The 16467-nt window shown below is 42.3% G+C and overlaps 1 protein-coding gene across 5 annotated transcripts in view; it reads right to left on the bottom strand.

Moving 5' to 3' along the window:
• Positions 1-3089: 3089 nt before the first annotated feature.
• Positions 3090-16467, bottom strand: part of GRAMD2B (GRAM domain containing 2B) — a 123933-nt gene continuing 110555 nt past the window's right edge. For 3 of the 5 annotated variants that reach the window (XM_044917128.1, XM_044917129.1, XM_021702186.1), the window contains exons 7-14: positions 15340-15411; positions 15160-15240; positions 12151-12262; positions 11475-11597; positions 10656-10743; positions 9643-9747; positions 7035-7128; positions 3090-4444 (exon numbers count right to left, since the gene is read on the bottom strand). In XM_044917128.1, coding sequence (XP_044773063.1) covers positions 4403-4444; positions 7035-7128; positions 9643-9747; positions 10656-10743; positions 11475-11597; positions 12151-12262; positions 15160-15240; positions 15340-15411 — 717 coding nt within the window. In that variant the 3' untranslated portion in view covers positions 3090-4402. Of the gene's footprint in view, positions 4445-7034; positions 7129-9642; positions 9748-10655; positions 10744-11474; positions 11598-12135; positions 12263-15159; positions 15241-15339; positions 15412-16467 lie in introns of all 5 variants that reach the window. The other 2 variants (XM_021702183.1, XM_021702184.1) reach the window with 2 other exon arrangements.

Here is a 16467-nt window from a genome sequence, read left to right as displayed (position 1 = left end):
TTTTTAATTTTTTTTTAAAGATTTTATTTATTTATTTGAGAGAGAGAGAGAGAAAGCACATGAGAGGGGGGAGGGTCAGAGGGAGAAGCAGACTCCCTGCCGAGCAGGGAGCCTGATGCGGGACTCGATCCGGGGACTCCGGGATCATGACCTGAGCCAAAGGCAGTCGCTTAACCAACTGAGCCACCCAGGTGCCCTGGTAATGCTAAAGTTTTTAAAGGGCAAGGCATATGGTGGACATTTGCTGTTATTTTGACCACTCAACATCTGAAACTCTTTTCTACTTTAGAATTCCCTGCTTTTTTAATCTAGGTGGTAGAGGCTGAAAAATTCCAGGCGCTTGCTTTCCCATGCTTCTTTGGAGTTAATATGCGGACATATGACCAGACATCATCATTCAGATTCGTCTGTACCAGATTTAGACTTAGGAACTACTAACGAGAAACAAAACAAAACAAAAACAAAACAAAACGAAACAAAACCAAACCAAGTAACAGCACACCCAGAGCAAAAATAGTCACTAAATTTAGAAATGATGATGTGTGTTCTCTCTCTTTGGAAAACACTGTAGTGGATGTTGGAAAAACCACTGATGAGGTCGCTCCTGGTACAGAACTAGTGTCAGTGTTATTGGGCAGGGTGGGCACAATTGTAAGACCTCATTCCCTGCTGAGAGTCACTTAATGTTTTTAATCAACTTCTCTGATTAAAAAAAGGTAGTAACTGCTCATTCTACCAAATTTAGAGAATATAGAAAAGGTCAATGTGTGTGTATGTGCTTCCATGTGTATATATAGGTGTATATACACATATATGTAGGAATTTCTTCACAAAATTGGGATCATTTCATATAGTTTTTTTTTTTTTAAATATTTTATTTATTTATTTGACAGAGAGAGAGATAGCGAGAGCAGTAACACAAGCAGGGGGAATGGGAGAGGGAGAAGCAGGCTTCTTGCCGAGCAGGGAGCCCGATGTGGGACTCGATCCCAGGACCCTGGGATCATGACCTGAGCCGAAGGCAGACGCTTAACGACTGAGCCACCCAGGCGCCCCATTTCATATAGTTTTGTGCCTCCCTTTTTAATGGTATTTTTTTTTAAAGATTTTTATTTATTCATTTGACAGAGAGACAGCGAGAGCAGGAACACAAGCAGGGGGAGTAGGAGAGGGAGAAACAGGCTCCCTGCTGAGCAAGGAGCCCAACGCGGGGCTCGATCCCAGGACCCCGGGATCATGACCTGAGCCAAAGGCAGACGCTTAACGACTGAGCCACCCAGGCGCCCTTTTAATGGTATTTTTATTTTTTTTTAATTTAATTAATTAATTTATTTTTTAAAAGATTTTATTTATTTATTTGAGACAGAGAGAATGAGAGAGAGAGAGCACATGAGAGGGGGGAGGGTCAGAGGGAGAAGCAGGCTCCCTGCCGAGCAGGGAGCCCGATGCGGGACTCGATCCAGGGACTCCAGGATCATGACCCAAGCCGAAAGCAGTCGCTTAACCAACTGAGCCACCCAGGCGCCCCTTAATGGTATTTTTAATGCCCTTCTTTGACAATACAGTTCTAAATAGTTGTATTATTTAATTGTTGTTATTGAATATTTAGAATCTCTAATATTTTGCTGTCATAATTCTTCAAAGAATATCCTTGCATATAAATCTTAGACTAGATTTCTGCTTATTGCTTCAGGATAAATTTCTAGAGAGCAGATTACTAATTCCTGAAATTCAAACATTTTATTTTTTTGTAAGTGTACTCTTTAATCCTTGTCTCCTATGTCACCCACCCCCCTCCCACTGGTAACCATCAGTTTGTTCTCTAGAGTTAAGTCTTTTTCTTGGTCTGTCTCTGTTTTTTTCCCCTTTGTTCTTTTATTTCTTAAATTCCATATATGAGCGAAATCATCCAGTTTTGTCTTTCTCTGACTTATTTTGCTTAGCATAATACCCTCTAGCTCCATCCATGTCATCGCAAATGGCAAGGTTTCATTCTTCTTTATGACTGAATAATATTCCATTGTTATGTATACACACAATTATATATATATATAATCTCATATATATCACTATGTGCCTATATATCACTTCTTCATCTTACAGTGGACACTTGGGCTACTGCCATAATTTGGCTATTGTAAATAATGCTGCTACAAACAGGTGCATATATCCCTTTGAATTAGTGTTTTTGTATCCTTTGGGTAAATATGCAGTAGTGCGATTCCTGAATCATAGGGTAGTTCTATTTTTAACTTTCTGAGGAACCTCCATACTGTCTTCCAGAATGGCTGCATCAGTTTGCATTCCCACCAACAATGCGCGAGGGTTCTTTTTCCTTCACATCCTCGTCAACATTTGTTGTTTCTTGTGTTTTTGATTTTAGCCATTCTGACAGGTGTGAGGTAACAGCTCATTGTAGTTTTGATTTGCATTTCCCTGATGGTCAGTGATGCTGAGCATCTTTTCATGTGTGTTGGCCATCTGCATGTCTTCTTTGGAGACACTTCTGTTCATGTCTTCTGCCCATTTAATTGGATTATTTGTTTTTGGGACAAAGTTCTTTATAAGAACTTTGGTATAAGTTCTTTATATTTTTTAGATACTAACTCTTTATCGGATGTGTCATTTGCAAATATCTTCTCCTATACTGAAGGTTGCCTTTTAGTTTTGTTTCCTTTGCTGTGAAATTTGAGCCTTTTAAAGCTTTTCATATGTTGTAAAATTTCTCTGTATGGGTGGCTTACCCATTCTTGAATCCCTAATGGGTTTGGACTATACTGACACAGAACTTTTATGGAACTGGAATGTCAGACAACATTTCTAAAAATAACGAATATGGCCCTTGTTATGAGAGTGTACTACTTGCGTGACCCTGATGTGCTCTAGAGACATCATCACGTTTGATCCTCCCAATGACATTTTTTGTTGGTACTTTTAGTCACATAAATAAAATGGGGGAAAATGGCCAAAAATCTTCAGGTGACATAACTCATAAAATGTGGACCCAGGAATAAAGCATTATTTTTCTGATTTCAAAGTTCATTTTCTTTCCCCTGTATCAATGCCACCCCAGAATTTAGATCATTTTTGAGTTTTGAAATGGATACTTGGGAGGAGACAAGTATGGGTGAGTTGGAAGTAGTAGAGAGGAGGTGAGAAGCAGTTAAAAAGGCCATGTTGTCTTAGTTAAAAGAGTTTACAAACTGACAAAACACAGTGTTAGCAGGGTATTTTAACCAATGAGGATTTATTAAAAGCCAGGGGGGTGCACCAGGCACAGTTCTTGTCCAGCAGGCTAACAAATAACAAAAGATGTAACCAATTCATTTATTAGCTTATCTGATTAAACAAAATACATTTCATAGAAATGATTATAAAATGCATTGCCAATAGAAACAGAATATCATTTATATTACAGATCTTATGGTACCTAAATAATTATTAATAAAAACCAGCCATCCCATATCGTAAATAGAAGTTAGGAAACCACCAGTTACTTCTTTTAGTCAGCAAAAGAGAGAAGCATGCATTTGTCATGCCGAGAGGGGTTTCAGCATTCCATATAGGCATCCTGTTTCAAAACTATAACATAGTCCATCTATAAACTTAAAAATTCAGTGTTTTTCATCCAGTATCAAATCATATTGTACTTTTTGGTTTAAAGATTAGTTTTGGTTTCAGAGTAAGTTGAATTTAGTACTTCAGTCACATGTGGTCATAGATTCTTGATCTGGGGTGGGTGATGATCAGTTCAATTAAGTATTAGTTACAGGAACAAAACAAAACATAAACAGGATTATTTTTAATCTGCTTTGTGGTATTCCTGCCCATCCTGAATTGAGAAGATACACAGGGTGATTTCAAGCAGAACAGAACAACAGAAGAGCGGAAAAGAAAAAATGCTGGTGTTTGTTTGAGGCAAGTCTGTTTTGGAAGAGTCAGGGCTAATTCTTGAAAGGACCGTATCAGGTTTTTGGCACATGATCTATCCCTTAGTTCGAAGGCTGGTTCAGAGGGGTGTAAAGGAGAGAAAAGGAGCACAGAAAGGACTAAGAAGGCACGGAGTGGAGTGTGTTTGCTGACACAGGAGAACCGTGGAACCACGATCATCCGAGAGAGTGTCCACCAGGCCCGTCCTGAGACCTCCAGAGATGGGTCTGTGTTCAGGCGGCAGCACTGAGAACTTCCTCAGAGACAGAGGGTCAATGTTTATTGCACAGGAACCAGAATTATCCCGCCCCCACCCCTTGCTGAGCTGGAGACCTTCAAGTGCAAACATGGCTGGGGAAGCCGGTCTGCCCGCTCCTCTGGCCAGCAGGGAGCGCTCCGCCAGAATGCCGAGGGGAACACCTTCTTCAAAGGGAAGCTCGAGGTATCATGTTGGCCTGAACAATCCGGTCTGTCAGTCACCATTCTCAAGCAGCTTCTGTAGGTTGTTTTGTATCTGGAAATAATGAGAAGAGAAGTTCCTGTTACTAAATAGAATGGAGTCTATCAAGGGCCCGTTTGCCATGACCTGTGTAATGTTCGAGATGAATCTCTTCTACCTTGAATAAAAAGCCACTGGGGCGCCTGGGTGACTCAGTCCTTAAGCGTCTGCCTTCCGCTCAGGTCATGATCCCAGGGTCCTGGGATTGAGCCCCGCATCGGGCTCCCTGCTCAGCGGGAAGCCTGCTTCTCCCTCTCCCACTCCCCCTGCTTGTGTTCCTGCTCTCTCTCTGTCAAATAAAATCTTAAAAAAAAAAAAAAAAAAAGCCACCCCCTGGGTTCAATTTAGATCAGGCAAATGCTGCTTAATGGATTCCAACTCCGTTGATAATCCACTTTAAAATGAAAAAAAAAAAAGAGGGCTAAAAATGAAAAGAGTGGCACAAAGATGAAAGGGTCAGGAAAGACCAAGAGAAATCAGATGGAAGGAAAAGAACAAAGCCTTGGCAACATCAAGTGTGACCTAAATGCAGAGATAATGGGAAACCGATCCTTACAGAGCCTGTGTGTCATGTGGTGTCTGATTCAAACCATCAATGTTTAACACTCCTATTAGATATTACCCATTTCCCAGAAGACTGAGTTTCAAGGCCCAGGGTCCGTGACGTATCTTTGGATCTCGAGACTACAGTACAGTGTTGGGCATCAAAAACGTGCTCAGTAGATGTTTGTTGGGTAAGTGAACTTTCAAGAATTCTGAGCAAGGAATTCTCAACAAGCAACACTGTGATGGGAGTGAGGAACCCCACGGAAGAAAAGAAAGATTATATATATATTTTTATTTGAGAGGGCACAAGCATGAGTTGGGGGAGGGGCAGAGGGAGCGAGAGAATCTCAAGCAGGCTCCCCACTAAGGGTGGAACCCAATGCGGGGCTCGATCTCAGGACCCTGAGATCATGACCTGAGCAAAAAGGCAGACCCTTAACAGACTGAGCCACACAGATGCCCAGAAACCAAACATCTGTAAGCATGTCATGAAACATAAAGAAATTCTCTTCAATTCTCAGCAACTCACATTTTAGAAAAGAAAACACTTTGGGTGGCTACACCCGACCTTCTCTAGGATGATTTTGGGTTAAAAAAAAAAAAGTTTCCGGGCGCCTGGGTGGCTCAGTTGGTTAAGCGACTGCCTTCGGCTCAGGTCATGATCCTGGAGTCCCAGGATCGAGTCCCGCATCGGGCTCCCTGCTCGGCGGGGAGTCTGCTTCTCCCTCAGACCCTCCCCCCTCTCATGTGCTCTCTTTCTCATTCTCTCTCTCAAAAAAAAAAAAAAAAATTTTTAAAAAAAAATAAAAAAAAAAAGTTTCCAAGTTTGTCCACAGGTTCAATAGGAATTCTAGGTCATCCTTTGGTTTAGAACTGAACTTTGGAAACTCCTTCGCGCTCAATACTTCAGTAGCTGAATGCTAACTACCATTTAGTCTAGCAAAACCAACCTCATTTGGCTCATTTGTAGTTCACATTTTTTAAAAAAGATTTTATTTATTTATTTGACAGAGAAAGAGAGGCACAGCGAGAGAGGGAACACAAGCAGGGGGAGTGGGAGAGGGAGAAGCAGGCTCCCCACTGAGCAGGGAGCTCGATGCGGGGCTCGATCCCAGGACCCTGGGATCATGACCCGAGCCGAAGGCAGACGCTTAACGACTGAGCCACCCAGGCGCCCCTGTATTTCATGGTTCCTACTGAGTAATCATGACTACACTGTTAGGGGAACCCACCACATGCTGGGCATTTGTGGTAACAGTTTGAACTGAACCCTGCACTTGAAACCTTTCCTTAAGGTTTAGGGCAGAAACAAACCACCAGATGGAAGAGATAGACATATACTGGGAGGAGAAGTGAAGAAATGTTAATTAGGTTTAACTCTGGGCCCTTTCTCCTGTGCCCATCTTCCTGTCCGCCCTCCTCCTGGCTTTGAAGAATGACAGAGGCTTCAGGACAGGTTTGCTCGAGAACTGCCCTACTGTTAGATACTTCTAGAGGGTAAAGGTACATCAGTGGGCTTTCCTGGCAAGGCCTCAGGTTGGACTGTGAGGAGCCCCAAACACAACTTTGGAATCCGACCTGGTTCAAATTCCAGATCTGCCAACTTTCTCCGCGTGTCTCCTTGAGCCAGTTACTTGGAAATTTGGACTCTTCGTCTGTCAGAAGAGTGACATCCATCTGGCAGGGTTCTAACAGAGACTGAACACAGTATTTCACGTATGGCAACCATCAGCCTGGGTGGGGCCGGCTGTGTCCCTCCACTGAGCCCTGTGTCAGCGGTCACTGGCTGTCGGGCCCTTGTGGTGGACAGAAATCTTTCTAACTAAGGAGGAAAAGCCAAAGACACACCCACAAGGAGAATGAGACTGAAACCAATTTCCTGGTGGAAATAAAAAAAAAAAAATACTCTTTCCTATTTACCGTGACATCCCCTGGCTGGGTTTTTGGTCACACAGGCTGCTTGCTACGCCCCGAAGGTGTTTGCGTGCGTAACCCCTGCTCTCTGGCCGTCAAGAGGCACTTACGGCTCCCGCCCCAACCCAGGAAATAAATGAGTCACCTTTTCTAATTTCATTATGTTAGCTGTCAGCTGTTGGCAGAGGACCTCCACATTTAACTGTACTTGTGACCCCAGGCCAGATGGTGCTGTCTGTCTGCAAGAACAAAGAGAAAAATGATTGTGGGCAGCGGATGGCAAAGGAAGAAGTAGAATGAACACATTTTAAATTTATCTGAACAGAAAACTCGGTTACAGTAGTCGAGCATGAGCCTTTCACTTGTTAACGTCGGAAGGCCCTGTCGTAACCCCCCAAGGCTGACTGGAGTGGAGGGCACTGCATCTTAAAAGCTCAGCTGGATGTCTCTTGAGCTGTTTTCGTTGAAGTGGCAGTGCTCTGCCCTGGCTTCCGAACAAAAAAATCAGGCGATTCTGCTCAAGCACATAGTTTCTTAGACCTCTTGGTCCCCTCGGATCCTCGCTGTCCCCACCGGAGCAGAAATGGGCAAGAATTATTGCTCTTCTCAGTCACAGGCTTATTTCTCATGGGAGGAGGGACCCTTTACACAGGAACTTTCAGAATGTATAGGAATTTTAGTCAAATTGCTGCTCAAGTGTGAGACTTTTGTAGTTTTGTTTTTTGTTTTTTTTTTTGAGACTTGCCATGCCCATGTAACTGCCCTTGTCTTATAATGGAACATGTATTCATTGTGCACCATTTGAACTATTTACGGCATGAGCTCTTCCCCAGGGCCCACTGGGGTCCTATATCAGCTGAAACTGTAGGAAATTGAGAGCTGTATGTACATTTTCCTGGAGAGATGGTCTAAAAAGCCGTTGATCAGATTTTCATGTTAAGGTTAACAACCCTGGTCTCTATCTTCTCCATATTTCTTGGTTGTAATTTATTTAGCCATTAAGTTTTTGGGTGGCAGTGATGGGTCTAATTATTTTACACAGGTACTTGGTGAATGACTGATGATCGTCTAAACATTAAGAAAGCAATCAGATGTTTTTCTGTTTACCCTTACTAAAAATAAACAATTCCTTCTTTTCTTTTTTTTTTTTTTTAATTTTATTTATTTATTCATGAGAGACAGAGAGAGAGAGAGAGAGAGGCAGAGGGAGAAGCAGGCTCCCAAGGAGCAGGGAGCCCGATGCGGGACTCGATCCCAGGACCCTGAGATCATGACCTGAGCCGAAGGCAGACGCTTAACCATCTGAGCCACCTAGGCGCCCCTGTATGTTAACATCTTGAACAAGATGGGAGAGAGTAAGGGTATAAATCTGTTCTAGACTGTTCTTTATGTTTCCATATTATTGGCTCAAAGGTATATATTATGGTTCAAAAAGAACCTGTATGCCAGCAGACGTGTAAGCCACGGAACAAGACTTTTAGGTAGTTGTTTGAGCATAAAGAGGCCCTAGAATGGTATAGTCTAATAGTTCTCCAAGTGTAGAACCAGGCTGGCACCATCAGCATCACCTGGGAACTTGACAGAAATGCAAATTCTCGGGTCCTCAGTTCTAGTTCATCAGAAACTCTGGGGATGGGCCCTGCAATCTGTTTTAACAAGCCATCCAGATGATTCTGAAGCACACTCTAAACAGCCTAATCCAATTCCTAGGCTTTGACTTTACAACCAAGTCATTGGTAGACTGGAAAGCCTGTCCTCCGTGTAGTCATACAGATGTGCATCTGAATCCTGATTTTATTACAAACTGTATGACATTAAATTATTTATTTGGTCTCATTGTCCTCGTCTGTAAAATGGGAATAAAAGTTATCTTAAAAGGTTACGGTAAATAAAATGAGAGAAAATTGTGCATATATATATCTATTCTAATAGAGTCTCTAGCACATGGTATAAACTCTGTAAATGAGTATCTTTACTTTTAGAACTTAAGTTAGGCACCTGGCTGGCTCAGAAGAGCACATGACTCTTGATCTCTGGGTCATGAGTTTGAGCCCCATGCTGGGTGTAGAGATTACTTAAAATAAATAAATAAACTAAAAAAACCCCCCCAAAACCCAACAGTTAAAAAAGAAAAGAACTTGGGTTAAAAGTATGCTTTCTAACATGGGGTAATTTATTTCACTTTTTAGGTAATGGATCAAAATTCTTATGTATATGGATTTGAAGGAAAGAGCTCTATGTCTGAAAGGTTTAATTAGGTCAGACGTGTTAAAAATGACAGTGATGGAAAATCTTCACAGATGCATTCAGCTAATTACTAGTCACAGAGATCTTAAAAGTGGTCAAGAGTTTCATCAATATAAAGAGTTAATGCATGATAAATGAGCTGAGTTACTTCAACTGCTTCTTTCCTATTAATGTCTTCACCCACTGCCATTTTACTAAGATAAACTGGTATATTTTAATAAATGGGCCAAGGTCACAACTGAGTCTTAGGCTACCAGAACAAGATAATGTAAAGTCAGGCTTGTTTCTTGATAAACTGGCAACACTCTAGCAAGAACAGTTCAGAGTCAGGGCATTCATCTCTAGGACCCTCCCACCTACCCCTTTACTTCCCACAGATACGCTTAACAAAATGTCTCATACAGAACGTAACCTCGACTCAGGTTTGCTAAGAAGGATGGTAAGCGCCCCACATTATGCTAGTCTCAGGAGCAAGCAGACGACAGCACGGGAGGGAATCGTCTTACTCATGATGATGAGTGTCCACAATGGAGGTCAGCGACCCCAGCCTCTCCTCCAGAGTATTAATTCTGTATCTCATGTAGAAGGTCGAGATGATTAGTGCACACACACTGCAAAGGGATAAAAGAGAAATTCTCAATAGGCTCATGAACTGACCTGAAACCATCAACTCAGAGCCAGTGTGGTACCTTTAAGGCAAGATATTCTCCAAAATTAACTTGCCACAGAGACTTGAAAAAGGTCTTTTTTCAGCAGGCTGATGCTTGTCAAAAACTTGAGAGCTAGAACGGGATTTAAAATCTTCTGGCCCAGGTTCCTCAACTTACAAACAATGGCCATTCTACTAGGGTCTCGCAAAGCCTTGCCCAAGGTGGATGACCGAGCTGTGCTCCTTCTCCCCTGTGGTGCTGTGTCCCTTACCAGGAGGGCCTGGCCAGTGAGTGCCCAGTCTTGGTTCTCTAGTGACTCACAAGTTCCCTTCGTTATCTGCAAACAAAACTGGGCACATCCTCCTTGGTAGTAAGGAACAGCCTAGAACTGGGTCAGCCTATTTTCAGAAAAACAACTGGTGAAAGGCTGGAAGCTGAGGGGAAATGTCTTAAAGTCTATGCCTGAGTTTTCACAGTAAAAGGGATGATGGCATTTTGACATTGTTTTGGTCTCCATCCAGAGAACATGGGATAGATGAGAAAATAAATAGTAAGGCCAAAGATGCTTCATCATCCACAGAACAATTTCCTTACTAATAGTATCCACTCAGAATGTAGTCCTCTGCTGGAATTGACCCAATTTGGTCTTCCCTCCCCCCTTCTATTTATTTAAATAAGGGGATGAATAGGAAAATGTGACCTAAGCCTAAGGAAAACAAAATGCTGGAATAGGAGATAAAAATTGTCAAAGGAAAGATGTGGGTCACATGAGAGACAACTGAGATTTACAATGACTCTTGGAAGTGTGAGATTATTCTTTTAGAGAAATGAATGATTTTAAGTCACTCACAGTAAATTCATCTACTTACATGATTGCGTAAAATATAAGAATACGGTGGAGAGTCATACATGTCTGAGACCTGACTTTGTGTAAGTCTCCAATGGTTTCTGACTGACCTGTTGTGGGGGAAGAAACAAAAAAACAAGACAGTTTTGAAACTACAACACACCTCCTTCATCCAGCAAAGTCCCTATGGGGAAGAGGTACTTGAAAGAGGCAATTATTCCCGGATAACAGACACTGAAGAAAACGTTGACTGAAGCCTTCCAGGTGTCTATCCTTGCTCTCATATCAATATAATCGGTAAACAGCTATTAGAATACTTACTAAATGAGCAATAATTTAATAATTTCAGTTTTATCACCAATTTTTGAATAACATTCTCAAAATACTAAAAATAATGAAGAGACCTCCAGGAAGGCTATTCACCTTTGTATCCCTCACAATAAAGCACAGAACTGGATACTGTTTGGTGAATGAGTATATGAATTAATATGCACAGAACAAAGACCTACAGCAAGAAGGGAGGGGATATGAAAGGCAGTCATAAAGTGAAATATGAGGGCCTTTTATTTTTTATTGAAGATTTTATTTATTTCTTCAGTGACGAGAGAGCACGAGTAGAGGGAAGGGCAGAGGGAGAGGGAGAAGTAGACTCCCCATAGAGCAGGGAGCACGATGCAGGGATTGATCCCAGGAACCCTGAGATCATGACCTGAGCCAAAACCAAGAGTGGGGTGCTTAACCAACTGAGCCACCCAGGTGTCCCTGACATCTGAGGGCCCTTTAAAAGTTACAAGCAGATGACCGCCACCACCCCCTTTACCCAAGACATTCTGTTCCTTACCATGTACAGGGAGATTCTTGGCTTTTCCTTCAGGCACTCTATTCACATGGGCATCTGCCCGAGTTGGTTTTGTTTCTCCCTTGGAGACATTCAGAACTGTCTGGGATTCTGTCACATGGAAATCTATCAAGCCAAAATGGGGCTGGCTAAGTTTTCTTCCCAATGCATTTAAAAACACAGCATCAACCACGAAGCAAATCAATCTCACAACATGCATAATGGCTGAGAATATAAATGGATCTTCTCACAAGTTGGTTTAATGGTTAGGTATTGAAATTCAATGCTTAAGGAAGTCAGAAAATTATATAAGGACAGTCTGTCCTTAGCCCACTGACTCATGGGGACCGTTCAGCTAGAACAGTGAATAATATGACTGAAAGAAGAGGTAAAAAAGACATTTTGTGTTTTTCAATCACTCTAATATTGTATCGATTTAAGAGACATTTATTAAATGTGTATAAAGAAATGGATTTTTACCATGTAGACACGTCCTTTCCCTAAAACTTTTGAACTACCCTTTCTCCAGAGTCCCTTCTCAATTGTTAATTAATTGCTGATTAGTCCCTTAATTAACTGACAAGGTGGTTTTTGTTGGTGGTGTTTTTTTTTAAAGGGGGGAGATGAGGATGTTTGGTGGAGCATTACATTTTAGTTAACGTACAGAAATTTCTCAGACCTCGCGAGTTCTCGGATTCAGGAGTCTGAGACCCAGAGCTGCTGTATCCTTCCATGTCTTGCCTTCTTTGTCGAACCACTCCATCCAGATCTGAGAATTCATCGTTGAAATCCTGAAGGGAAACAAGGAAGTGTACAGAGTCCAATTCCCCTCAGTAAACAGACAGGCCTCTGTAACCCCCAGCCCTTTCACTTAGGCCTCACCTATAAAATACTGAAAGAGAAGAGAGGATTATTCCATACCGCTGGGATTTCCCCAACAGATCAGAGTATCTGATGACCAAAACAGATTTTTCTGGGCAGTTAAAATCTTGTCATCAGTGGCCAACTTGTTTGAAAACAACAAATGTCTAGAAAAAGAACTGCTGATGACTGCGAAGTTTCCCGAGTCAAACTGGAAAAGTCTCATTAGCACTCTGTCATGAGAAAAAGTGAATGACGCAGACATATACGAGAAAAAAACAGACGCACAGTTTTCTAAATCCATGTTCTAAATGTGAAGGTATTCTTTAAATCAGAGTTTAAAAAAAGGTATTGGAAATGAAAGAAAAAATGGCTTTAACAACTTAGACACTGAAAGCAACTTTTTAGCTCTTCTTATCCCCCTCAACCAAATTAAAAGAGAGTCTGTGCTATCACTTTTGAATTATAAAAGGAGGATAGAGGGGTGAGCAGTTGGGAAAAGGCAGGGACGTTTTACTTCATATCCCCCAAAGGCTTAAGAACTGAAGGGACCACAGGTGTCTTATACTAGCTATCTTTTGGTCATTTCAAAAACTCATCTCAACTTCATGCAAGAATATATAGGGGATAGAAAGTCGAAGAATTCAAGTCTCTTCGATTTAATAATTATTGACTGAATGCCTATCAGGTATCCGGCAGGATGCAGAGCTTGTTAGACAGGTGCCTGCACTTAATCTTCACCCCCAGTGTCATGAGGTTGGCGTTTTGCTGGATGAAGAAACTGAGTCAGAGCAGTTAAAGAGCCTGTCCGATGGCATAACTCAGCTGGGTGGAGCCCAGATTTGAAACCAACTTTGTCGGATTCCAACTCATATGTGTTGGCTTTTATTTTGTACTACTTCCCACTCCTTTCCCCCGCCCAAGGTGTTGTTTTTTTTTTTAATTGAGATAAAAATTTATGTAATATAAAAGTCATCATTCAAAGCATATAATTTAGTGGTTTTTAGAATAATCACAACATCAAGCAGCTTATTTCAGAACATTTCCACCACCCCCAAAGTGAAACCCTTTACCTAGTAGCAGCCACTCCTAATTTCTCCCTCCCCCATCCCTCAGCAACCACTGATCTACTTTTCCTATCAGTTTGTCTGTTTGGGACATTTCGTATAAATGGAATCATACCATATGTGGCCTTTCGTGTCTGGCTTCTCTTGCTTAGCATCATGTTTTCAAGGTTCTTCCATGTTGTATGTGTTAGTACTCCTTCCTTTATATGGTCAAATAATATTCTACTGTATGGACATACTACATTTTATTGATCCATTCAGCAGATGATGGACATTAGAATTGTTTCTATTTTTAGGCTATTACGAACAGTGCAGCTGTGAACATTCTTTTTTTTTTGAAGATTTTATCCATTCATCTGAGAGAGAGCAAGAGAGAGAGGGCTCGGAGAGGGAGAGGGAGAAGCACACTCCCTGCTAGAGCAGGGAGCCCGACGTGGGATTCGATCCAGGGACCACGAGATCACGAACTAAGCTGAAGGCAGACGCTTACCCGACTAAGCCACCCAGGTGTCCCAGCTATGAACATTCTTGGACAACTTTTTATGCGTACAAGTTTTCAATCCCTGTCCTATTTGACAGCTCTCAAAAAGAAAAGATTTGGAGATGTGAAAACCATGGGCTCATACCATCGCACCCAAGGTGTTCCAGCATTTTTTTTTGTTTAAAGATTTTATTTATTTATCTGAGAGAGAGAATGAGAGAGAGAAAGAGCACAAGAGGGGGGGAGCGGGAGAGGGAGAAGCAGACCCCCCGCCGAGCAGGGAGCCCGATGCGGGACTGGATCCCGGGACTCCGGGATCATGACCCGAGCCGAAGGCAGTCGCTTAACCGACTGAGCCACCCAGGCGCCCCATATATATATATATATATATATATTTTTTTTTTAAGATTTTATTTATTTATTTGACAGAGAGAGACAGCGAGAGAGGGAACACAAGCAGGGGGAGTGGGAGAGAGAGAAGCAGGCTTCCCGCCGAGCAGGGAGCCCGATGCGGGGCTCGATCCCGGGACTCCGGGATCATGACCCGAGCCGAAGGCAGTCGCCTAACCGACTGAGCCACCCAGGCGCCCCGGTATTCCAGCATTTAACAGTAATTATTTTGGGAATAAGCACTTGAATAAATATGGGGAGGACTCTCTTGGGTCGACATTATACCATCATAGGTATAAATCTTGTAAAAATGGGGGGAATTACTTTCCACTGGAGATTTACTGTATAGTCAACGAAATCTAAAGGGGGAAAAAAAACCTCTCTCACTTGGTCACTACAGAGTTCTTTCACAGTTATTTCTGGATGTTCCTCATCTTTTCTACCAAGCTATAAAGTCTTCAAAGGCAAGAACTAGTTTTGATTTTTCTTGGTGTCCTTACACTAGCACAGTGCCTGGAACATAGAAGTCAATCAACGATTTGTGGGGATGAATCATGCCCCTACCCTAAGAGACTGGCGAATCCCTCTAAAACAACACTGACAAGCAAAGACAGCAAGATTTTACAAACACCTCCACCGACCACTCACTCGCCCAGACAGTCCATTATCCTGTTTCCTTTGTAGGACGGCTCTTTAGTTACTTGAAAAAAGTTTATAGCCTCCTATGGCCCCCCTTTACTTCAGCACAGAAATGCCCTGTGTCTTCACATTTTCCCTCAGATATTAAGGTCTACACTCCTTCCATCCCCTGATCCTGGTGTAAGGAGAAGTGTCATTGGGGGACACATGCCCTTTCTGTTGGATTTAGATAGTTACGGAGGCAACTCACCAGAGGCAGAGATGAAGGGCGGTCTGCCCGGAAACTGTTCTCAAGAGAAGACGGGTTGGGACTGTTCCCGACGCTCGTGTTCTGAAATTAATGAAACAAAATGAAAAACCAGATCAACTAGGAAACCAGAGGAAATAGAGAAGAGAGACAGCAACCGAGGCTCAGGAATGTTGTACTCACTTCTAAGTGTCCACACACAGATTTGAGTAGCTTGTAAGTAGAATCTCTGGAGAGTAGGGAGACAAATATGTACTGAAAAACAAGACAGAGTCATTATTAACAGATACTGCCTGGAAAGATGTGAGGGTTCAGAGTACAAACAGTTTATCTGTATATAATTTTTTTCCTTTTCAAATGATGGAGACTGTTCTTTGGTCTACAGTCTCATGCACCCACACATTTTTTTTTTATTCCATTTTCTGTAATAAACCAAACCTCTTCCCCCACAACAGCAACAAAACCGTCAAACCTCATTTAAGTAATAAAGCATCATGAAGGTTCTAATACGCTAACATGGATACCCCAAACACGCCCAGGCAGGCTTAAAAATAATAATGATAATAAAAAAAAAAGGCTAGTGATATTTGCTAGATCCTCTTTAAAGCTTGTTCCCCGCCCCCTTTCTTTTAAGGTATTTAACAAGTCCCAAGGGTCCTCTCTGTTCTGACCGAGATTTCCACTAACAATTTCCCAGAGGCTCTCACAGGCTTGTTCTTTTTCAAGCCACTTCCAGATTCTCCCTTGTACAAATACGGAGATTTTCGAGTGGATGTGTATACGTAAGCGATGGGAAAGAAGTGAAATCAGACGAGACAAGGAATTTGGAGACACAGGACATAAGGAAAAACGATTTTAGCAAGAACAGGATGTTAAGAAAATACCAGAACTCAGTCTTCCTCTGTCTCTTTGGGCCACAGAATCTTTTCAGAGCCCCTTTCCACAAGTTTGTGATTATCCCTGTCACTCATCGATGAGAGCACGTGATAGGCTTTCCCAGCAAGCACGTATTCCAAAGGAGTTAACACTGTGGATTCTGCTGTTAGACCTAGTTGCTAGGTCTGGCTCTCCCACTTACAAGAGGGTACTGGGCAAATTGCTAAAACCACTCTTGGCTTCACTTTTTCTTTTCTTTTGAAGATTTTATTTATTTATTTACACAGAGTATGCGGATGGGGGGGGCAGAGGGAGAGAGAGAATCTCAAGCCGACTCCGCACTGACTGCGGAGCCCAGTGCGGAGCTCGATCCCACGACCCGGAGATCGTGACCTGAGCCGAAATCGAGTCTGATACTCAAGCGACCCTTGGCTC

The sequence above is a fragment of the Neomonachus schauinslandi genome, chromosome 7, assembly GCF_002201575.2.
Source record: "Neomonachus schauinslandi chromosome 7, ASM220157v2, whole genome shotgun sequence".
In the NCBI taxonomy this organism is placed as follows: domain Eukaryota; kingdom Metazoa; phylum Chordata; class Mammalia; order Carnivora; family Phocidae; genus Neomonachus; species Neomonachus schauinslandi.
Note: the sequence above shows the minus strand (reverse complement) of the source record. Positions and strands in the feature narration are given on the sequence as shown.